At 48.7% G+C, this 25,072-nt stretch overlaps 1 protein-coding gene across 9 annotated transcripts in view; it reads right to left on the minus strand.

Annotated features, from left to right (window-relative positions):
* LOC307238517 (zinc finger protein 521-like) overlaps nt 1-25,072 on the minus strand; it is a 101,250-nt gene that overhangs the window by 16,260 nt on the left and 59,918 nt on the right. For all 9 annotated transcript variants that reach the window (XM_080011544.1, XM_080011537.1, XM_080011543.1 and 6 more), the window contains one exon: nt 3,643-3,774. In XM_080011544.1, the coding sequence (XP_079867670.1) occupies nt 3,643-3,774 (132 nt within the window). The remainder of the gene's footprint in view (nt 1-3,642; nt 3,775-25,072) is intronic.

The raw sequence follows: 25,072 nt of genomic DNA on the forward strand, positions 1-25,072 counted from the left end.
AGTAGCTCGGTGATAAGGGTTTTTGTTTTATTTTTGAAACGGGGCTTATTTGACAATAACCCTGCAAGATTCTCCCCATTAGCGCTCGACAGGCAGGTCAACATGGAGCAGACAGGTAGGACCACGGATGGATGGAAGACGCGGCCATTTAGGGAGGAGTCAAAGAACCCCCTCCCCTCACCCCAAATTCCCAGAGGGTTAAAACGAGGACACGGAGAAACGGAGGAAAGAAATAATTCAAAAGCGAGTCCAAACAGGATCAGCGGTTGGTCATTGTGGCGCTCCCTGTTGAGAATGAGAGAGAATAAGGAGAGAGAGAGAGAGAGAGAGAGAGAGAGAGAGAGAGAGAGAGAGAGAGAGAGAGCGAGGATAACTTTTACGGAGTTTGTTGGCTGTGGAGCCAAGCGGAGCGCTGAGCCGGGTTGTGCGTCGGGGGTGTCAGGGCTGAGGGGGCTGAGGGGCCAAGGTCTCCTCGCTGTGGGGGATATTAAGCCCTCTGATTAGATCTCAGGGGCCGCCCATGGCAGACGTCTCCTTTACTACGGGCCCCTGCTCATCTTTATTTTGGCAGGGTGGTGCTCTCTGCAGGCTGCACTGCACCAATACTAAGCTGTTTGTGCGGGGAGGAGAGCGAGCGAGTGAGCGAGCGAGCTAGCGAGGGAAAAAGTTGATCCCCCCCCCCCCCCCTCGTTCTCCTGTTCATTTATTTATTTGTCTAGCCTACATGCGCCTTTTTCGTTTCTGCCTAATCCAAGAGTTCACAATGGAGAGGCTGATCCAAGTGTCGCGACGCAACACAAACAACTCGTTTACGTAAGCCCCAATTCCAAAAGTCCGGAGTTAAGTTAACTAATTGGGATCCTATTTTATTTGGGGGGGGGGGGGGTTACACAAATGCAAATGGAGGGTTTGTTGGATGCACCAACAAGACGCTGGGAGATCACACCCCAACAGGGATGACATTGCCACGCCGGCCCAAACTACACAAACAACTAATTAAACTACTATCTTCGCCGTCCTCTTGAGGATTTGAAATGGAGCATGCCGTAGTTCCATTTTTTTTTTTTTTTTTTGCGACCTGCCACTGCATGCTGTGACACACGAGTGGGTGAAAAAAACCACACACACACACACACACAACTTTCATCAGACGCACTTTCTTCTGGTTTGTTTGTCTTAAGCACATATTCCCAATCACAATTTCCACACCAGCCCTCGCTGCCGCTCCTAAGGGTGCAGGCAGACACTTCTAGCTGCAGGCTCCCCCACTTCTGAAACCTGTCAAATCTGTCCGGGGAGAGTCAGCCTCCCTCTCATCATCCAGGGGCTTATGGACCTCTCTCCTCAACTCCCATTTACCCTCCCTCCCCTGCACCGCTCTCTATTCCTCCTCCACTTTCTCGCCTTTCATCTCAGATCCAAACTTGCCGGTTGCAGCCTCCTTCTTAGCTTCCTCCCAAGTTTTGTCTCCTTTTCTCCTCTAATTCGTCTCCCATTTTCTTCAGTCCCAACCCCCTGTATAACTCACTTTTCCTTCAAACTACTTGCTGTTCGGAATCGTCCTCGTGCCTTTTTTCTTTTGCTTCCTGTAATCAGCTGAGTCAAAACTACGGCTCCCTGCCTCCCATCAAGTTCCGGGGGAGCGGGGACAGGTCGAGGCTTAAAAAGTACATACACGCGACGACTGGGAATAGCGTTTACAAAAAAATAATAATAATAAAAAAAGAAAGTCAGGAATTACCTTGTTTCTCAAAGTGGACTTCCCAGATCCCGACCGCCAGCCCCCTACCCACTTTGATCAAAGTTTCACTTTCAAATGTGACTCATTCCGTCGTACTCTGGGATTCTTTTTTATTTCGTAATTGAGGAGCATGGTGCGGAGAAATTACATCCAATGAATAATCAACGGCGTCTCGTCGCTAAATAAATAAAACAGGGATTATATAATTAGCAATCGGCTGAATTATACATATCAGGTGTCCATGAGAAGGATGGTTAAGCATGGCTCGTGAGGCAACTTTCCATTGTAATACACGATGATTTAGTGATGCTATGGTATTGTGCATTAATGATAGACTATATGTTTTGTTAATAATAACCCAAGATTGTCCTTTTGTGGATGGACGTAGGGACGGTGGACGGTGCACTCTGTCGTTTGCCCCGTCCCCTCCGCCCCCAACGACGGGTGGGGCTCTCACCCACAACCAGAGTCCATCCCCCATCTGCCTGCTCTGCGACCACAGTCCTAAGGGTGTGCCGTTTCACTCTCTCCATTCCTCCGCATCCCTCCGTCTCTCTCTCTCTCTCTCTCTCTCTCTCTCTCTCTCTCTTATGCGGCGTGATCAATATGGGCGCGGAGGGAGAGGAGGGCGGGGGAGCGGGGGGTGGGCGACCTGTCCGTCAAAGCCTGGCGGTGGAAAATGAAGGCACAGATGAAGGAGGCATGCTCTGTATATTAAATGCCCAGACCCCTGTGAGCGGTGGCGGATGCGGCGTGGGTTCGCAGGGATGTATCAATTGGCTTCTGCTAAAAGAGAGATAAGGCCAAAGCGGAGAAGTGGGGGGGCGGTGACGACTGCGGAGCGAAGGAACGGCGGCAAAGAGGTGGATGAAGAGGTAGACTCGAATGAATTAAGAGAGAGAAAAGAAGAAGCCTCCGCAGCTAACGATGCTCACCGGCATTGCGGAAAAAATATTTTTTGGGACGGAAAGAAAGGAAAAAAAAAAAAATGGGAAAAAAGAAGAAGCCGCGGAAGAGCTAACGAGGAAGAGCAAGGAAGGAGCCGAGGAGGGAGAAAGAGTTGAAGAGCTGAAGTTAACGACTTTGCAGATTTCATTATAGAGATAGTTAACCCTGTTGACACTGAAGGAGGGCGCTATCCTCTCAGGACGAGTCCGGTCCTTCCACCTCCACGCACAGAGACAGATGAGATCATTACAGCTATCAGCAGCACCGCCATCCACAATTAGCACATCTCCCTTTCTCCCCCCCTGCCTCCCCATCTCCCTCAACCCCTCTCTTACACTGTCCTCCCCCCTCTCTCCCCCTCTCTCAGCCTTCCCCCTTCCTCTCGCCCATGACACGTCTCTGGCCTTGATTTGGAGGCAATTTGACTAAATAAAAAAGGCACACGCAGCAAACGGCTCTCAGCTTTAGAGCGACCCGCTCCTCTGACCTTTCCCAACTCATTTAGAACCCATTTGCCTTTTCACACATCCGGGAAAAAGAAAAGAAAAAAATGACGACTCCGGAATGTAAAGGCTTGGCGGTTTACAAGTGTGGACACACATGTAGGTTTGCGAGGAGGCGGCGTGGATGGAAATCCATGGTAAAACTGTTTTATATTTAAGAGTGAATGCACTCACACACATACACACTATATACTGTATATACACATACATATATATATATATACACACACACACACACACACACACACACACACACACACACACACACACACACACACACACACACACACACACACACACACTTATGTGAACTGGAAATATACGTATATATACATACACACGCATATATATATATATATACACGTATACAGAGACAGACAGACAAACACACACACACATATGTGAACTTGAAATACACACACACACACACACAGTACACACAGTACACACCCGTGAAGCAGACCGGACACTTGAAGGTGCCGCCCATGCCCTCAAAGCTGTGCTCGATCAGGTGGCATTGGAGCTTTGCCGGTGAGTCGAACGACTGACTGCAGAGCTTGCACTCATGGTTCAATCCTTCCTCTGTAGAGAGAGAAAAAAATGACAAAAAGAGAAGAAAAAAATATATGAATCCGTAACAAGAAAAATAATCAGAAACCCAAAGGCAGAGGGGAGCAAACTGTGGTCGCATCCGCAATTGTTTTTCTTGATTCCCTTACATTCAATTTCACTTAGAAAAAAATACAAGTAAAATTGCGGCCACGACTCCTGCCTGTGACTTTCAGGAAGAGACAAGAAATAATATAACGTGTGATCTGTTCCCATCAGGCATAAATTGGATGACCAGTGGGGGTCCTAATTGCACAGACGAGGTCTTGCACTTTGAACATGGTGAGCGCAGTCGTTTTGATTAACTTACATGCAAAAAAAAAATTAATATATTCTTGGCTAGGGATAATGAATGCCGACGAGAGGCGAGATAGGAAAGCAGGAAAAATGCAGCATTACGCACGTGTCTTCATTAAAGTAAGGAGAGAAGCAACAAAATGGCCTAATTTCAAATGTGCGGTCGTAAATTGTGTTCGTTCTAGAAGTACAAGGACAATAATATCACTGAGAACATTTCCGTTAATTTGGATGAACAACGGCACCCACTCCTACTAAAAATACATGTGTGCGCTCTAAACACGTTCTACAACGTAACATGTCGATAATGAGTGCACCGTGCTGTCCAGGCAGCACATGACCGTGAATCACCATCAATAATAAAGTGAGAACATACTCGTGCCAGAAGCAAAACACAATGCCAATCTATCTCTTTGGGCATTAGGATTCCGGCGACATCCATCTCTGCAGCATCGGTCGACCACCGCTCGGGCCGCTGATAGCTCAAATAAACGGCGTTCAGACTGCGAGGTTGCACAACGATCTGCTGACTCAGGCTTCCACGGAACGGCCCCGTCGCCGGCGCGTCAATAAAGAGCCTGTGCACTCCGCCATAGGGTTGGGCTGGTGCTTCATCAAAGTCCTGCCAAGCTAGGCAGCCGGCCAGATAGATGGGCTGGGGGGGATACGGCGGGGAGGGGGGGAGGGTTTGAACCCTGGGGACCCATCGTCTAAGCCTCTTCCTTGGTCTCCATAGCCCAACGCCCATAACACAGGCCTCTGGGTTCCACACGGGCAAACACGCCATTCGGACAGGCAGCTGCGGCCATCTCCAGAACCAACAGGGCTCACCAAACGGGCTGTGGGCAAATCTGGCAACTCCACACCACTAAACAGCGACATCATCGAATGGACTGATGCGGCACGCGGGGCAACTTGGTCTTGGTGCGGGCATCCGCTGCTTTTAACGATCTATTCCCACACCACCAGTCACTTTTCCTTTTATCACTTTCAGAGTCGGCGTAGTTATTGTTGAACTGCCGGTCTGAGCTCGCATCATGGCTTATTCCCTCAACTAAAAAAAACATTCGGTGTCAAGGTAATCGGGTGATTTTTTCGAAAGCTAATTATTTCGAATTATTCCTTAAATCTGGACAGTTTATAATTCTATTCTACTTTTCCATATGTTTTAACGCTATAAAAGAGGTCCCGGGAAATTCCCGTGAGGAGTCAAAATGGTGATGGACGGTATTCAATTTTGTGCCTTTTTTTAAAACCTACAGATTGAGCCTGAGTGAACGTGACAACTGCAAATCCAATGACCTCTGGTGCTGCAAGAACAAAGACAGAAACGCATTACATAGCGCCAAGAGAATGAGTATGTACAGTATATATTGAACATGTTGGTTCAATATAGTTCCACATGTACCCTAAGATCTTTTCCCTATACCTTCCCAAAACGAAATAATTCGTGCCGCCCCCCACCACCCTAGTTACATCTCCCGCATGACTGCCTGGCTAAACCCCTTCATAGCTATCTGACAGAAACAAGCACCTCCATCTTGGAAACAAACAGAATTGATCCTGCGATTCTGTAAATCCCCCAAACTTCCCTCCTTGGAAGAGGGAGACAATCTGCCACCCCCGTGTGCGTATGTGTGTAGTAGCCAGGCGTAGGGGAGGAGGAGGGAGGGTGGAGGGTGGAGGGTGGGGGAGGTGGGGGTAGCGGCATCAAACACGCTAGTTTGATCGGCATCCTCTTTGATCTCCGTGCGGTCGGGTTGTGTGTGCGCTAGCGTACGCCGAGGTAGAACACGCGGCGGCGAGTTCACAGATCGGTTCCTGTGCCATATGCGCGGCGCCCGTCTGACCCCCGGTGCACGGGCCCCGTCCCCTCGGAGACCGCGGCCTGTTTCATTATGCAGATCGCTCTGCACCTGCCCGTCTGACCTTGTGTGGGTGCATGCGCGCGGTTATTTTTTCTTTTCACCTTTTATTTTTTTGTGCGTGTCTGTGCATATGTGCCTCTGTGTAATTTGAGTGAATAAGAAACATAGCAGTGGTGCACATTTACTAAAGTAAAAAGTAGAAATGAAAAACCGAAAATACAACATTGCCATTTGTACCTAATTACAAGTATGTGTGTGTATGGATATATATACAGTATATATATATATATTATTTTTTTATCAAAGATAGTGAACAAGTGGCAAGGCTGGATATACTTGAAAAATGTCCTCAAATACATTGACAAAGTTACTTTCCCAAAGCGAAAAAGAGAAATTTGACCATTTTACTTTTGCGTGGTCTTCGGCCTGGTTAATGTGCTTGGTACGGGGTGCAGTGTCTCTCAGTTTGGCGGGCTAACAGGGGTTGGATCACGTTGGCAGCCCTGTTTCGCGGCCGGAGCCAGGGGGAGGAAGTCCAGCGCTCGAGCCCCCTCATCGGGCTGAGGTCACTTCCCTTAAACCGCCACCCACCCTCCCCGCCCCTCCTTTCTCCCGGGCTGCCCAATCAGCATGACCAGGCACCAGCACCCCACCCCCCTCCCGACTCTGGATATAGTTACAGGGCCACGGGGGACGATCAGCTCTTTCCTAGCCTCTCTCTATCCCCTTCCCTCCCTCCGTCCCTCTCTCCTCTCTCACTCTTCCACCCCCTCGGCGCTCCTCCCACTCTGTTTTTCCGAGTCTCCCGAGTGTTTTTCCGCCGCCCGCCACCCTGTCCCTCCACACTCCCAAAGAGAAAAATCCTTCAGATGAGAGCTGCTCCTGCGCTTGCTCCCTCTAAGCATCCCTGACACCAGGCAAAGTAAGCCAATCTGCATATCCACAGGGCCCGGCGTTCCTGTGGCTCATGGTTTATGTATTTCACAGCTCCTTAAAACACGAACGCCTAATATCTCTCCCATGTGGTGGAGGAGTGAGAACTGGGGGGGAGAAAAAGAAAATCCAGAATGGTCTTTATTTCTTCCGAGCGCCTATTTCCCCCACTCGTCTTAACTCAATCAGGGGGCTCGCGCGCTGAAGTTTACGTGGTGTCGGAGGTTGTTTCGAATAACCGGGGACTAAGTTAAGTGAACTGTTTTCCTGGGGGGGGCGGGGTCTTAGGTGAGCGGTGGGTTTCTACCTGTTATGCACGCACCTGATGAAGAGGGAAGGATTTGCCGAAGCAGTCTACTGTACGGTGAGTGTGTGTTGGACCCCGAAAGTCCTGCTAATGGTGTGTACAGGAAGTGTACAGGGCTTTGCTTAATTAAAAACTCTTCCCCTAGCTTGTGCGCGCACGCACGCACGCAAGCACGCACACGCACACGCACACACACACACACACACACACACACACACACTAAATCTGCTGAGTAGCATTTTAGATTGGATGGAAATTATGCATCACTTTTAGCGTTCGGCGACGGAACAGAAAAAAAAAAATGGGTACTTTAGATTGAGTTTCCTCTCTGGGGCAAAAGGCACGGCTCGCCTGTCGCTTGCTCTTGGAGGGACCCCTGCCGCCGGTGCGGCCAGAGCTCCGCACTCTAACAAATGATATTAAGGACATCTATCAGGGCACTTCTTCAGTGAGAGTAATGAGTAAACAAGTGGGAGAAACAAATTGAGAATGTTTAGGGGTTGGGGGTGGGGGTTGCACAGCGACTGGGGGAGTGGATGTGGGGGGGGGGGGGGGTTGTCGGATGACGCCCGTCACGCCAACATCGCCGGTCAAGGCGGACGAACGTACGGATGGAACGCGGGGACGCGCGCTTTAAAAAACATTTCCGGTTTTCCGAGCGGAGAGGCCTCGGGCAGGTTTCCGAATCCACCATCTGGCGACAAACGCTCATCCCGATACTCCGGTTGTATGTCAATAAGCCGAGTGGAGCCGCGCAATCGGTTCTGGGCGGACTCGTACGGTGGCGGCGCAGACAGCTTCAGGCCTGTAAACGGTAGGTGGGTTTACTTTTCTCTCTTCTCCACGGGAACTATCCATTAACAGATAATGGGGGAAAAATCTGAGTGATTAAGGCCCAGGGAATTATGGGTGAATACAAATTGACTCCACCTCTCTGCGTATGTGTATGTGTGTGTGTGTGTGTGTGTGTGTGTGTGTGTGTGCGTGTGTGCGCTCTCCTGAGATAGAAGCACTTCTCATAAGGAACCAACTAATTTCAGAAGTACTTTAAGGCCCATTAATGCCTGGAAAAAGCCCTGGATGTGGGAGGGGGGTGGTAGGTGGGAGCGCACAGGGATGGACTCCCCCTGGACCCGGTCTGATTGGAGAGCCAGCGCCTGGGGGGGAAGGGCAACCTAACGCATATTTTCTGCTTTCCTGGGTCTGGATGGACAGAAGGAATGAAGCACAAAATGCAGAAATTAAAGTACAAGATTTAATCACGGTGGCGCCGGGAAATTCATCCTCATTTGATCAAAGCTGTAATGTATTAACCGGACCATGATGAAAAAAACAGCCCCGCACCAGCTAATAAAATAAGCTAATAAAAATCAGTGTAACAACAAAAGCCCCCGGCACAGGTTTAGACGGCCTGGGATCTCGAGTCCAGGATTCCAGAAGGGGGCTCAAGTCGAAGCAGTTTCATGTTTATTCTCCGCGAGAAAAAGGAAAAAAAAAAACGTCCAGACAAATTACGTTGACCAAGGAACCGCATTCCGGGTGTCGGGGTCCCGTGTTCGCGGCACGCCCGACGCTCGCTCCGAGCCTCTGGAGAGAAGGAGCGGGGGGCGAGGTGAGACTGTCGGCTGTGACATGTCAGTGGCGGAGTCGCCCTGGCACAGCGAGAGCAAGGCATTCTGGGGGAACATGTCTCTGGGAGAATGTCAGGTCCGATGCATGGCAACTCGTTGGAGGTGCTAATCAGAGCAGGACTGGGCTCCTGCTAGGATCAGCCAGTCTGCGCCTACATTAACCGCCTCACAGCTCCCCTGGACGCTGGGCCAGAGGTGGGGGGGGAAAAAAATAAAAAGGCAAACTGACAGGTTTTTGTGTCGAGATAAACATGCGTAACGCTTGAATGGACGTTACAAAAGGTTTAGCCAGCTAGAACACCTTTTGGAGTTCACAAACACATCAGGGACAAAAACATAAGGGCACCTCTCTCTCCCGCTCTCGCAAAAAAAAAAACAAAAAAAAAAAACACTCGGTAGACATTTAATCACATTTTTACAAAAAGCCTCTACACACGTTTTAAAATTGAAGTCTTACGCCAGTTGTTTTTTTTAAGTACGGTGTAAGAGGGGCCGGCTAATGCAACAACCAGTCGGCAGAAGTATTTACAGAGGAGCAAAAATAAAAATGATGGATTCGCGGTCGAAGGTTGTGTGTACGACAGATTGCTTAGAACTATTCACTTAAGGTTTTGTACAATACACATGAAACATCAGAAACACGTAGAGCTTCTGCTCGGCAATTGAGGCCGTTCTTATTCTTTGAAAAAAATAGGTTCCTTATTCCATTGTTTTTTCTCGAATACATTTTTCTGCAACCGAGACACAATGGACAAAACTCGGTCAAATGAACAGTGTGTAGGTCACAGAGGCGGAGGAAAATAACACACACACACACACACACACACACACACAAATGAAATCTACAACAACAACAGAAGAGAGGCAGAGCTGAAGACTTGTTAACGAATGATGTGTAGGCGCCGCAGCTCCAGGCCAGCACGGGGGTCCACAGGGGACAAACATTGCGGGGCTGCCGAGATGGATTGCAGGGGGCGCACTGGACCCCCTGCAGCCACGGGGGAAAAAAAAACAAAAAACACTCTGCGGCGAACTGGTCTAATTTACTGCCATCCAGGCCTATTGTAAACCGCTGGGCTCCTTCATATCGCAAGAAAATAAAGGTCAAGTGACTACGCCCTGGGTTTTTGGAAAGAGCGCGACTCCGGTGCTCAATGGAAGTTCCAGCAGAAAACTAAGGGAGAGGAAAGTGGAGCAACAGCAGAACGTAAACAGACCCATTTTTTTAAGCAAAATCTAACAGGATATTTTTTTTTCCAACAGGCTGCACGTTAAAATGTTAATTACGAGCACATGCCCGGCTTCCATCTCCGGTCTCGTTGCGCCATTGTCCTGCTGAGGGGCTGCGGCTCCGCGGGGTCCGCGGTCCTTACAAAGGAGCGCTGAGCGAGCCGCGCGGAGTGGCCCCTGGCGTGGAACACCGTACAATTAGCCGGCCCCTGCGTTCCGCCGGCTTATAATTATCAGCGCTCGCCTTAATTGACTCCCTTAGCCTGCTGTAGAGAGACACCCCCGCCCAGCTCCGCAAACCCCCACCCCGCACCCCCTCCCTCCATGCGGGCCGCCGAGCGCCGCGACAGGCTCTCCAAAGTCATTTAGAAAAGCGCTCATATTTTCGAGGCACAAAAAAAAAAAAAAAAAAAAAAAAGAGGGGGAACATTTGGTGAGAGAGAATTCATCATCAGGTGTCTAGAGGTTTTCCTTAATAGAAAAGTCGAGTCCCACTGAGCGCGCTCCGTGTAGCGGCCAGCCACGCATGCTCGGGACCAGCAAGCCGCCGTTCGCAGCGGGCCGCGAGACATTAGCATAATTTTATATAACACAAGCGCCCGCACTGGAAATTTAATACATCTCAGCAAATACGAGACAGACGTTTTGCATAATTCACCCCCCCCCCCCCACCACCACCCCCCCACCCCGTCTCTCTATCTCTACCTACCTAGCTTCCACACTTCTGTCTATCTCTGCGTCCTCCCTCCCTCCCTCTTTCTCTCCCTCACTCATTCTTCTTTACCCCGCCCCCCACCCCCACCCCCCAGCCTCTTCCCGCCCCATGGTGCTGCTCTCACCAGGAGAGGGGAAGTTCATTACCTCAGCTAAATCAGAATTAGTCCCTTCATTTTGATGGGGCGAACTTCATTAGAAGGGCCCTTCCTTAATCCAGCGGGGAGAACTGATGAATCTACATGGGGCCCATAATTTGCTTCACACAGCACATTCAAGACACTTCCTCCATGCCGTTTCCTTTCTCCTTCTCCCTTTTTCCACCTTCCTTTTCTTCCCCTGCCTGGCTTTATGTACTTACGGTTACATTTTTTATTACATCTACAGAAGAGAGGAAAAAAAAAAGAATTTAAAAAAAAATTTAAAAAAAAGAAAGAAGGGGAGAGAGGAAAACACCTGCATATAATTAACTAATGGCAGCAGCGAGGGGTGTAAAGAATGAGTTATACTGTTTGGAATGTCCCGTCTTCCCGACAGGCCTCAGGGACTCTGGAACAGCCAGGGCTGACTTGGCCGCCTCTCAAACACAAGCTGAGGGAGTTTAGTTCGACAGCAGAGCGGGTCTGTGTGTCCACGGTGTCCCGCCTCCCATGCACCGCCATGTGCAGCAGCACAACAGCATCCTTGCGGCTTGTTTTTTTTGGGGGGGGAGGGGGGGGTTGTCTAGGAGGCTACATGGCGCATCTGTATACACCTGAGTCGGGCGAAGCGAGGGCGGAAACCCAGAGGCAAAGAATTAATTCAGAAAAAATATATATCAATTGAAAAAACAATACTGCTCAAAAAAAAAAGCAATACCCCCCCGCCCTAACTAAGGCAACAGAATTTCCGCTGGAGTCCGTAAAGACACATAAATAGGTATCATCCCGGATCTAGAGGAAAACGTACAATAGAGAGAGAGAGAGAGAGAGAGAGGGAGGAGATGTGTATCAGCAGAGACAGCCCCTGACTGGCAGCGCCTGGTGTCAAACAGATGTGCGGCTTGGCAGCTCTGCTCTACAGAAAACAGAGCCCACAGATTCCAGGGTGGCGCTGGGCTGCGTTACCCCCGCCCTCCTCCTCCCCCTCCCATCCCTCACCGTCCCCCTCCCCCCCGCCCCCGTCCTCCTCCCGTCCTCCTCCCGTCCTCCCCCTCCCTCGTCACCTCCTCGCAGGGGTCCCCCTGACTGGTAATCTCGTCCCACGAATGTGAAATCTCCGACAGCGATGCCCCGCACCTTGGCCCCCTGCCTCGCCGGCTGATGGGTAAATTGGAATGGCGCCCCCTGCTGGTGCGGAGAGCTCCATGGAGGCAGCGGCGCACACACGCTGAGGCACCCTCCCCTTCCCTCCCCTCCCCCATTCGATCTGTCTAGTATAGTGGACATGCACGCTCTCTTGGAGCCGCAATTCACGCACGCACAAACACAAACCCTACAACACACTGGCAAGTGCCTTAACTGGTACAGAAAAAAAAAAACGCATGTTAAGTGCAGGAAAAACTGCATGAATTGCATGCAAGCTCAAGTAAATACACACACACACACACACACACACACACACACACACACACACACACACACACACACACACACACACACACACACACACACACACACACACACACACACACACACACACACACACACACAATCCCTTATGATCTGTTTGCTCTTATCTGCATAAATATTGAATATATGATAAATAAACAGATGCCACGAACTGAGTCAATATATGTTAAAAATTCTACCGCACATCATCTCGGAAAGGATTAGCTTGTGGGGCTTTTGATATTTATTCGATTTTTTTTATTTTTTATTTTTTTTTTCCACGCTAGCCGACTCCTGCTGCCACGGTTTCCATTTTGTTGTACCGTCAAAAATCAAATGAAGGACAGACAAAAAAAGGCCGCCCACGAGATCAGATTGTCCAAACTATTCAGCGTTTCAGGGAGCCCGGAGTTTCAACTCATTAGCATTTCCTGAAAAGGCGAATAATGACTAAAGCAGAGAGAAAACCATTCTTTTACTTTCTAATTTTGAGCAATACATCAGAGCATAGTCTCCTCAGGGCACAGGTCTAGCTGTCCGAGGCTTCCACTCCATCTTTCTGTTTTCCCTCTCTCCCCGGGTCGATCCTCTGAAGCATGTATGAATGGCTGAGTCCCCCCTCAAATCGCAGGGACGTCCTGAAATAGTCGATGGGACCTGGAGAGGCTAAAGATCACTGCAGAGGAAGCCGCAGAGGCCTCGCTGTCAACGGCAGTGCTTTCAGGGGGGGAGGCCGGGGGTGAGTGGAAGCCAGGGGGGAGAGAGCCAGAGACATGACATACATTTCATTACACTTAAACCAACTGTGGGTTCAACTCGGAGCCCCGGATTTCCAGCAGCGTCTCGAAGGATCAAGTAGATGGAGGAACGAGAGAAGGATTTTTACAAAGAACACAATGGCGAGGTGGACAAAGGTAAGCGGCTGGACTAATTGCTTGGGGGCTTGCAGGAATATTTTTTTCTTAAGTACTTATGTTTAAAGCTCAATTTATAGCGGTAAGTCGCTGTGGAGAAATTTGTACCAAGGCCTAAGATGAAGATTTTTCAAGCCCCGCCTGCCACTACAGACGGCCATGCATGTGAAAAATCGTCTTGCCGTTATGGTAGGATTTCCACATCGAGGGAATGATTGTTATGTTTACAGATACTCAGGATTTGATAGCATTATAATATAATAACAGACCTGAAAATGTTTAAATCCATTAATACTATCTTGGTTCAAATCAATCCCATGTTGAGGTCTCATCAGGTCTCCTCTAGTCTCCCACCCCAAAGTCATTCAGTACGTTTACATTCAACACATTAATCAGAAGATGGTGAATAACCAGAATAAGTTGATATTCATTTATATATTGGCATTATTTGATTTCTTCAACCAGCTGAATTGACACAGGTCATTCGTCAGTCCAAACAGTCAATCCGCATTGGGAGCAGAATTGTAGAATTGCAGAAGTTCCTGAAAATGCCTCAATTTATGTCTTTTGGCCATCCAAGAATTATTCAGCTTGAATAACATTTCATGCAATATTCAAAATATTGTCTTATTCGGAATAAAATTGGAACTGTAGTGCGCACGCGACCACACCGATCTCCTCCTCCTTTCTTCTCTTCCCTCCGTTGTGCCCATAAAACGCAAGGCGAGATGGGGCCGTGACAAATGAAAGATGGCGCGTGGTGAGAGCGCCGGGGAAGCGGTACTTATCCCAGACATGAGCAGAGCGGTCTTTTCACTGAGAGCTCTCCTGGCCTTGCAGGGAGACCACTTGTCCATTAAGACCGTCAGAGGATGCTCTCGGAAATGATGGTCCGGGATCTCTGGAGGGGTCTGCCGGGAGCGTGTTGGGGGTTAAAGCAGAGTGAGTCGGGTAGATGGGTCTAGCCACCGCCGCCTCTCCCTCTTTCTTCTCCTTCTCGCGGGGTCAAAGGGAATCTCTGAGCTTGGGGTTCTCGGGCCCGGCAAGCTCTGCAGTGACTGGAACTTAACTCAAGAATGAGCGGAGGAGTTTTTGTGTCGTACGGTAGAAATGGCGCTACCGCGGTAGTCTCTTTAGCGACGTTCGCCGCTGTGTTACGGTAAAGTTAATCTGCCATCTAATCTAATCCTTTACAAAGAAATGCTGTCCGTTTAAAACTCCTCGGAGTATTATTAAAAAGGATATAGAATTACAAAACAGCATTGTTATTGCTCGCTTGGGGGAGGGGAGCCCTCGCTCATTACGCCGCTAAGATGTCGCAGCTCTCGATTTCATGTATCTGCTTCGTTCTCTTATTATAGTGCCAAAATCTCCCTATTTTGTTGCCAATCTCCTTCCAGCTGTCATATACTTTGTTAAAAAAAAATAATAAAAAAAAACCCTTCAAACAGACTCGTGATATGCCTTCAAACCCAGCAGACGTGGCTCGATTCCCCCATTGAATTTGCAGGATTAACTGGGAGGAGAGGGAGGCGTCTGATATTTCTTAACCAGTTGCTACATGTGACATCAGAGCGGATGAGACGCGCGTATCGTCCAGGGGAGGGAACCCTCACTCTATCCGTCAGCGCCTCTCCAAGTGGGACGCCGATGATTAAAACACGCCACGTCTGTGACTGACAGACTCCCCACTGCTTGGAGGAGATGACACGTCTTCCGAGTCACGCAGCAAAAAAGCGACTCCTCTAATTTTAACTCCGGCTACAATGCCGACCGCCTCTGTCAAACCCCCCCCCCCCCCCCCCTAAAAATCAGGCACAGCGAGATTCTTAACCACAATAAAACAGCGATAACAACTAAACAGAGGAATAAGTTTAAAAACAGCGACGGGGAGGGAGGACACAAAAGGGCTGAGAAGGCGCCATTTCCCTCCGGTGCTCGCAAGCAGCACGAGCCTGTGAGCTTGTGACAACACCTTCAAACATTTCTGTTACTTTCACAGAAATATCTGACGCCGGTGCTCCGACGTGATGCTTCCGCAGCCGCCTCGTCCCAGTGCACACCCCGCTTGGCAAGCTCTGGTTTGCCGAAAGAAAGAAAAAAAAAATAAAAATAATACAAAAAAAAAACAACACACTCCCCTTCCTACCTGACTATGTTTGACATTTGTCATGACAGGAATGCAGCAAGAGGAGAGAGAAAGCGAGAGAGAGAGAGAGAGAGAGAGAGAGAGAGAGAGAGAGGTGGGAGGGGAGAAGGAGGATGGAGGAGTGGCGGGAGGTGATCGATGGAAAAAATAGTGTGTGTGAAAATATAATTCAGCATTCTTTGGGTTTTTAGTTTTTTTTCTTCTTCTTCTTCTTCTTCTGTCCAAGAAGGATAGAGGCAGAATAGAGGGGATGGGATTGGGGATAAAAGGATGAGAAGGGGAAGGGGGGGGTTTCCTGTTATTGTGGCATTGTGTGGAGAACGCCGGGTCGCGTACTAAATGATTCACAGAAAAACGGAATCTTTTACATCGGCGTCAGCAATTCAGCCAGGCGCCCTTGCGGGGGAATTCTTTTTGTGTGTTTTTATTGAAGTCTGCACTGAGCGCGCCCAAAAGCTCTGACAGGGGGCCCCCGCGGGCGCTTGTCTTCACCTCCAAATCATAAGATGGAGAGACGAAGCTCCCTCTGTGCTCTCAATTATACCCCTCAACACCCCCCTCAAACACACACACACACACACACACACACACACACAAAGCCCTCCCCATTCCCCAAAAATAAAAAAAATAAAATAAAAAATAAAACAGAGGCAGAGAAGAAAAGCCTTCAGTAATGCAGTCCCTGTGGAGGGCTCCACCAGCGCTCTGCGTTGCTGGAACAGCTGACAGGCTGGATCCGGCGGCCCTGTTCCCCGTGGCCTGTCAGAGTTGGTGCTACAGCGTGACGGTTAGTAGCGCTCCTCTGGGGACGCGCCTCCTACGTCTGGCCCCCCTCCGCTCCTCACATGACAGGCCCCTCCTCTGACCCATGGAAGCTCCACGGCTTGCCCCAATTACTGCTGCCGGCAGGGGGAGCCGCAGGTTACTCCCACCCCCCCATCTCCTCACCTCCTCGCTCGCAATCCCCCAGTGACTCGCAGAGACCCTACAGCGAGACTCCAGGCTGCTATAGAGGAGGTAGGTGGTGGTGGAGGGGGGGCTGACGCAAGGGGTATAGAAGTGGGGGAGGTTGGTGAAGGCGGGGTCGGCAGAGGGTCGGTGTAATTTAATCGGAGGGCACAGCTGCGCAAACAGGGGTATCAAGGAATTTCTGTTGGCTGATGGAATTGACTTTGCATGAAAGGCCCTACTTCTCTCCCCAAAATGGGCTGTTTTCCACATGTCTCAATGAGGGAGCAAGTGTGACAACCCCTGGTTTTCCCCGGTTTTCCGGGGTACAGCGAGCGGTGCTGGAACACTGCAAGCTCTGGGTAGCTTGAGTCTTTTTTTTCCAAACTGTGAAATTCGCCCTCGCTGGCCGCCGCTGCTAAAGACCTCATCCAGTTCCTGCTGCCTGACCTGTCAAAAGCAGCCCCATCCTCTCTAAAATGCCCAAACAAAATAAACCAACAACTGCTGGCAGGGTCAGGGGGCAGCTGCTCTGGGTGCCTGGACTCTGTCGGGCCCTCTGATTGGTGGAAAGGGCAGTGAGGAAAAAAGGGAATCTTTTCAAAGTGAAATCTCCAGCTGATGGCTTAGAGCTCCACACCCCACAGTTTGTTTCTCTTGCTGCTGTCAGGAGTTTTGCCTCAGCCATTTGGAAGGATTAAAAAAGTGGGGGGAAAAAAAACAAACAAGAAAAAAATAACCCAGCAGATCGCCTGAACCGCATGGCCTGAGTGATGGCTCCAGGCCTCCTCCGAGGGTGATAAACTTTTGACCTTGACGGCCCCCTGCGGTGACCCCTGACCCCTGGCTTTGTGCCACCGCCTCAGCGAGACAGGTGCGAGTCACACCCTTACTTGTCCAGGCCAAAACATTCCTCCGCTGATCTGTGCTGATGTTCCCGACTCTTAAGAAGCATCTAATAAATCCAACAACAACACTAACATACAGCGAACGCAGATTACATTTACAAATAGACACAGAAATAATTACCAGAGGATATTAAATCACGCTAAAAATCCTGTTCGGTTGAGTGCTGCCACATTGCATTTCCTGCATCCAATGTGACAGAATGATACCAATAGCTTATCAGCTTTAATGGAGATGAGAATGAAACAGCTAAAAGGGAATTAGGACGGACAGAAAGCAGCGGAGACAGAAAGAAGCTCAGATAGTGGCTTGAAATCGACCAGCAGCACACTGAAGGACATTAAATGGAGTTTGAGAAAGACAGCGGACGGATTAAGTTCCATTTAAAAAAGGTCTGTGGAAAAACGATACATGGCGTTACGTAAGGAATACGCCTGTGGATATTGTTTAAGTGGAAGTGTGTGGCGGCGCGGGCACAACGACACGTCACTGCGGCCCCGTGTTTTCCGCTCCGCAGTGGGCACCGGCTCCAAGGTCGCACCGGTCCGCGCCAGTCTTTCTGCAGATCCATTTCCTCTCCCTGGGCACTTCCCTCGTGTTGTTGGCCCAGTGATTCAGTGCCTTGCATTAAGAGCAATTCACCTGCCTCCGGCATCCCAGCGGCACGGGTCCCCTGGGGAAACCAGGTGGAGCATAAAAAAGTTCCACATATGGTAAAGTCAAGCTGCTCGGAGGCTGCCGAGTGTCTGCTGTGGGGATAGAGGCTCCTAAAAGGCCCAGCTGGTACTTGGAAAGGGGCTTCTGCCTTACTACACCTCAGTGTCTGTTTGGGCTCCCCTTTGGAAAGTGTTGGCCAGCGCACATGACCAGCCATTTTAGATTCCCCCCCCTACCTCATCCCTCACTTCCTCTCCTCACCCCTCCCCACATCCCCTCCCCCCCGCTCCACTCCTTTCCAACTGGTTCTGTATCCAATTGAACATTTGGTCCTCCACTGCTGGTTAATCAAATTCCTCCATCTGGCCCCCCTGTCCCCGCGGAACACAAAAGGTGCAGCCTGAGCCTTCGTCCAAGTGCATATTGGGAAGGAGGAGTAGGATGGAGATGGGGACTGCCTCCCTAACTTACACAGCTCAGTCAACTAGATCAAGTATGGAGCACGGGGGGGGCCAGGCACCGATCGGTTTTGGGCGACGGGAACAGCTTGGGAGCGGGTATCCAAGCCCTGCTGTTCAGACCGACCTGAAGTACGGCTAGCGGGTTCATGTGACAGTAGGGGCGTTTTACGAGCTAATACCTCACCACAAATTTTCGGAATACCGCGTCGAGAGCGTGGCTATTCGACTGTAGCTGGCCACAACGGCAGCCAGGTAGAGCTCTCACTACGTGGTGTTATATGGTGTAGGTTTAGGTAGAGGGCACTGCTCTCACAAAATACTGCTTGGCAGAATAATCAGGAGGAAAATAAAATACATTTTTTTGTGCAAACTGCCGATTTGCTTTTTGGCCCCGTAGTCGAGTTATCAGTGTCACCAAGTCTGTTTTCTTTGATCAAAAAAGAAAGAAAAAAAAAAAAAAAAAAAAAAAAAGATAAAAGCTATGTTAAGATATCACACAATAAGCTGGCAACAATCTCCTAAAGCCCTAGGGAGCTTGCGCAGCTCTCAGAAAATATCACCTTAACTGCATGCTTATCAAACAGCGCCTGCCAAAAAAGTGGTCCCGTCGTATACAGTCAAACAGGGTTAAAAGTGCGTACATTTCATTTCCCCTGAACCGCCATGCAATTCGGCGTGAACAAACATGAGGCTAAGGTGAAGACAGGAGCATAAATTGTGACACAGTTAGAGGAGTGTGCGGCTATCTCGCTGCACATTTATCTATCGAATGATTTCAATTCATGTCCAGCACTCCCGTCTCCTGCCAGGTGGCAAAACATGTGTCAATAATTAAACTGCTTTTACATAACAGGACACAGGAACACAATGCAATTTGCTCCCTATATTTCATTGGGCCTTTATGAAAGCACATGAGAGAGCATAATTAATCAAACCACTGGAATATGTGAACGGCAATTTCCACTTAATGGCACTTACAGGGATTGGGTCCCTTAAGCACCGCGTTCTGTCTACCAAACGAGTGGGATTCATTTTCATCGTCATCGTCCAGACAATAAAACCTGGAGCGGATGTTAAACAACAACCGTTTGACATTAGTAGGCGTGATAACGCCGTCAAACGCACCGCCGCCCCCGTGCCAAACTGTGCGACGGTATATGTGCCTACTCGTGCTCGGGTATTAAACCCAAAAAACGTCCACCGTCTTTCGAGAGCCGCTTGATTCCGAACGGCCGTGCGTCAACTTCCCGACTATAGGAACCAATGTTCTATTTAATGATCTTGGCTTGACCTCAAACCTGAGTGTTTGTTCTGTATTCACTTAACCACAGGAGGCTAACCACCCGCCATCCGGGGACTGGAAGAGGATCGCTCCCTGCTTTTAGTGGCTTTTTGTGAGGAGATGCTCCTAGTCTAAATGGCACCCATGTCCCTAAAAGTGTTTCTTTTCTCCCCAACCCCCAATCTCTCTCTCTCTCCCTTTCTATCCCTCTTGGCCTCTCCAAAGACTCCTCTAAGTGCAGCATCTTGTTTCAGTAATTCAGCCAGGGCAGAGACAGTTGAGGGAAGAATGTAATCGATTTCTCTCTCATTCGGTTCCTCCTAGACTTGCCGTAAGACCTCTTAGGGGAGTTCTGGACTATTGGACGGAGCAATGTTATGGGAAAGAGTGTCATTGCTTTTAAGGTCATCGTTACACCAAGGCTTCATTTTAAGCAGCTTTTTATTGGTTTGCGGAACAAAGAAGACAAACAAACAATGCTGCTGCCGCCATTACCGGTCGGTGGCGAGACATCAAAACGGGCCCCGCCGCCATTTCGTGAAGTGCAGCATCATTTTTTGGAAGGAAAAAAAACAAAAACTCCCACGTACAAGAGTGAACGTTACAGTTATTACTAAGCTTTTAGACAGGGGCAAAGGTAAACCGTCTATAAAAAGACAATATCCCTAAATAATTCAGGGGAAATGCCTTCACTGTATGATCACTATTTCTGCCGCATGGCTCATGCCACTGTGTCTAAAAGGAGGAATAGAACCAAGAGAAACAAAATGAAAAACTATAAAAACTTAAAACCGAGAGGAAGGAGAGTTTAGTACACCCGATCCAATTAATCCTGTAACATTGGGGATTTACACGCTCGGGCTGTAGTGCCGTAATAGTACAAAGTACAAAATTAGACAATAAACACAGTTCATTGTCTAAACTCGGGTATTCAAAACAACAAAAACAACGTCACAGAGCTACGCTGGGTACAAGGTTTTTCATCCTCATTGGGAACCTCGCTGCCAGTACTGGCACCTCATAAAGATTACACCGTGAGTTAACCGAGCATTTTACTGTCGTCTGTAAACACGTTCGACGGCAAAAAAGAACAAACAACGGTCGAAAAAATAAATAAATAAATATATATATATATATATATATATATATATATATATATATATATATATATATATATATATATATATATATATAAAAAACAACATCTGTCCCTTTAAGACAAATCGGTACTGGGCAGCGCCACTGAAGGATTCCTTCCACCTCCACCCACCCCCATCCGACCTGGCTGCCTGAATGTGTGTGGGTTCGGCCCTGGTCTCCAAGGTCCCACAGACTCTTCTCTGCATTTTGGACATTTTGTCCGCCCCCCCCCCTTAGGGTTTCTAATCTTTCAGTCAGGGTTCTCCCCACTGTAGCCAAACCAGCCCTTTAAATTCTTAATGTTGGTCAGTAACTCCCCACCCCGGTCTCATCTGCATATGATGAAGATAGCCTTAAACACACCAATTAAGATGGCGGTGGGACTACCTGCAGGGCCCCGGCGCGCGTTCACATTCAAAAGCAGGAGCTGGTCTCGGGCGTCATTAAGACAGCGGCGACTGAAATACAAACAAGACAAATCTATCTATTGTTTATTACCTCCCCAGGCTTTTTTTTTTTTTTTTTTTTTTTTACCCCAAGGGCGGAATGAGAGAGGGTGGGAAGGGCAGAGGTCAACATCATTACCATTCACTCTTCTCTCTCTGCGTCAAACAACACTAAGACATGCATTGAGCAAATTCCATGGCAGCGTTGTATATCACATCATCATAAAGCCCCAAAGAGCTGACCTTTGTTCAATTCCATTTGATTTAAAGCGAAGAGGGAAAAATAAAGACACACACACACACACACACACACACACACACACACACACACACACACACACACACACACACACACACACACACACACACACACACACACACACACACACACACACACACACACACACACACACACACACCCTGACAGCCTCAGTTAATCTCTTTGTCTTTTCCGTCTTGTGACTGCTCTTTACTAAAAGAGGCACTATTCCAAAAATAAGGTGTCGGGGGAACGCTGAGGGACCGTCGAATGGTAACCGGGTGGAATGTCACGTCATCTGGAAGGCGATATACATTGTGCATGGGTATGGATGGTCAAATGTAATAACAGTGCGACGCAGCACACGTACTCAATCAATCAAAAGAAATAAAGTTTGTTTTTGACAGCATCTCGCCTGTGCGTCTTAATATTCCTTGCCGACAGATGACGAGGACACCGGCACGGAAAGGGGGATCGGCGACGTTCTCATTCGCGTTCAGACCGACCTTTACCTTCCCATCAGGAGCACGAATTGACATGTAATGGTGACTCGGGGATGAATGGATAGGATGAAAAAGAGATACAAACAGACAAACAGAGAGAGAGAGACAAAAAGAGAGAGAGAGAAAGAAAAAGACACACACGGAGAAACCCAAAGACGGGGAGCGCTATGCCATGAAATGGAAACCACAGATGCAGAGGGGGCGAGAAAAAAAACAACAGAGCAAAAAGAAAAGAAACGGTAGGAGAAAGGGAGGGAAAAAGGAGGAGAGAAAGGGAGAAAGAAAAAGAGATCTGTGAATTTCCCCTCTCTTCCCCTGAGACCTCCCTTGATGCCAAGCATTCATCATCCAGCCTCTAATATCAGTTATTCTGTGGCTCCTCTGCTTACAGCAGAATTAATTTCTGCTTTAATTACTCTCATCGGCGGAATGCTGATGAAGGAGAGGGACGAGGCATTCTGGGACTCGGGCCTCATTCCGCCGCTTTAATTTGAATGAATTCCACCCGGAGATGCTGGCAAACAACTGGCAGCCGAGCCCGGGGAGCCACTGTGGGACTGCGCAGAAGAGCTGCAGCCATGGCCCCCACCAACCTAGCTACCTTGTGTGTGAGTGTGTTAGAGTGTCTGTCTGTGTGTGTGTGTGTGTGTGTGTGTGTGTGTGTGTGTGTGTGTGTGTGTGTGGATGCCCGCGTTCCATTTTATTTTTTATTTTAACGGGTGTGTACATTATTTGTATTGTGGGCGAGTCTCTGTGCCTGCATGCGAGCTCATGCGCTACACCACCGTGTATATGTAAGCCAACAGACACGGGGGGAGCTGATGGGAGATGATGATTTGATGATTGTCGGGTGAATAACCACTATACTCCGATACTTGCACATGCGTACACACACACACACACACAAACTCGGAGGCATTCACGTGTTCGGAAATGTATGCAGGGGTGAAAAGATAACAGGGGCGCCCGGCGATAGGCGGTGGAAATGTACCCGTACGGAGGGACGGATCCATACAGACGCGAAACATATGAGACGCGTACAGCCTCATCGGCCGCGGCCCACTGAGCAGCGCCAGAGAAAAAAGATCATTAATAGTTTGATTATCGCAGATCTGCCACATCATACTCCACGAACGCTAGTGCGCGGCATCCTAGCTCCAACTTGTAGCTGGAATGGGGGGGGGGGGTGAAAAAGTGTGAACTAGATGCATGCGTCCCCATTTACACATAATCAAAGCGACTGCGGAAAGCCGGATCGCGCGGCGGCGGAGGGAGAGAGCGAGCGAGCAAGAGGGAGGGAGGTACTAATTGACTTTTCTCCGAGACAGCATGGTAGTTACAGAATGTAGCATATTGGATAAGGATTGTGATTGATTGTGTGGGTCTGCCATAGCGATTCGTTTGATTAAATGTAACCAAGGGTTTCTTTTCCAAGTCCTAATGAAACAGCAATTTGAAACGGGGAGAGGAGTCGACTCCACCCGGCTGCTTATTAGCCTCGCGCTGTCCGCCTCGCATGGATATATAGCCCAACACCAAAATAATAACAACATCAAAAAAGAATTAAAAAAAAACAAAAAAAAAACATACTGCACAGATGTGGTCAGATGTGTATAAATTTAAATTGTGAGAGGTCAAAACCAGAACCAATGGTAATATCACATCAACCAATTCCTAAGTTCCCATACAGAAGAAACTTTTTTCCCCCCAAAAAAATTCCACATGCTGGATTAGCCCAAGATAATGGCAATGCGGAAATTCATCTAATAATTATGCGAACTTTCCCTCTCCGCGGGGAAAACAAACATTTCCCCCCACGTTAGCGTAACATAACCCAAATTAATATGTCCTGTATGACAATATTGTGTAAGCCGGAGATGTTCAAAATCTGGGCCGCATACATTCCTACATTCCTCATGTTTGGAAAGGAATCTTGACATTGTACTTTGCAAAGTTTCGCTGTGGCCCATCTCCTCCGCTTCCTCCCGGTTCAAACCGAGGGCGGGGCTGAAGGTGTGACCTCCGCCGACCCTGGAACCTCTGGACAGGTGGGCGGTGGCAGTGTGCGGCCCGCGTTTGGCAGCGTTCGCCCTCTTCTCCCCGCCAGGGAGCTCGGGCCGTGATGAGCAGCTGGGTCACAAACACTAGGCACATTAATATCTTCTTAATGATAATAATCATTATGGCATAAGCACCTTCCCCCGAAGTGGAGGAGGCTGGCGGAATGTGCCAGGTTAGCGCCGTCGTTAAGGTAAAAAACAAGAGACGGAACGACTCCTCTAATGGCCGGCAACTCGGAGCCACCGGCATAGCGCCGCCGCTGATGCCGCAATAATGGGCTAATGAGTTTCGCTCGAGACATTACGGCGGCCGAGGACTCAAGGAAAACGCTGTGAATAAATAAATAAATAAAAACCTATCAGGGTGCGGTTTAAAAAAAAGTCAAAATTCAACACTACCGTTTTGATATCAGCAGCGATTTGAAAACTGTAAGATCGATTCGTTGTTTGAACACCATAGTCACAAATTCATTAAAATGTTCAACTTCTGGATTAGACCGATTAGAATTTGAATGTTGGTTAGAATATTAAAATGTGAATCGTTTATACCGAAAACTTGACAATGTGTATATCCAGATAGAATCGATCCTCAGACTTTGTACCAAAATCAGCACAAACGCTGAGATCCTGCCCAATTATATACTAGTTAGATATGAATCAGATCAAAAGATGTCAATCCAAAACTTGAATGAACGAGAAGAAAACTGAGATCATTGGATTTCAGCGGAACGTGTTCTCTAATGTTACGCTCCCTGTTATTCAATTCAACGTACAGGCGACATAATACTGCTGTTTTCAGACTTTGAGGCCTTTCTGGAGCGGACTTTTTAGGTTGGCACCGGCTCCTCGTCTCCCCGCGCTTCCCAAAAAGCCACCAGGTCCAACTCGCACGCTGTATTTCCCTCATAGCCACCTCATTTAACATAACTGTCAGCGTTCACCTATCACAGGCCATTATCTGTCTCATCCACGTTCAT

The sequence above is a fragment of the Zeus faber genome, assembly GCF_960531495.2.
Source record: "Zeus faber genome assembly, chromosome: 12".
NCBI lineage: Eukaryota > Metazoa > Chordata > Actinopteri > Zeiformes > Zeidae > Zeus > Zeus faber.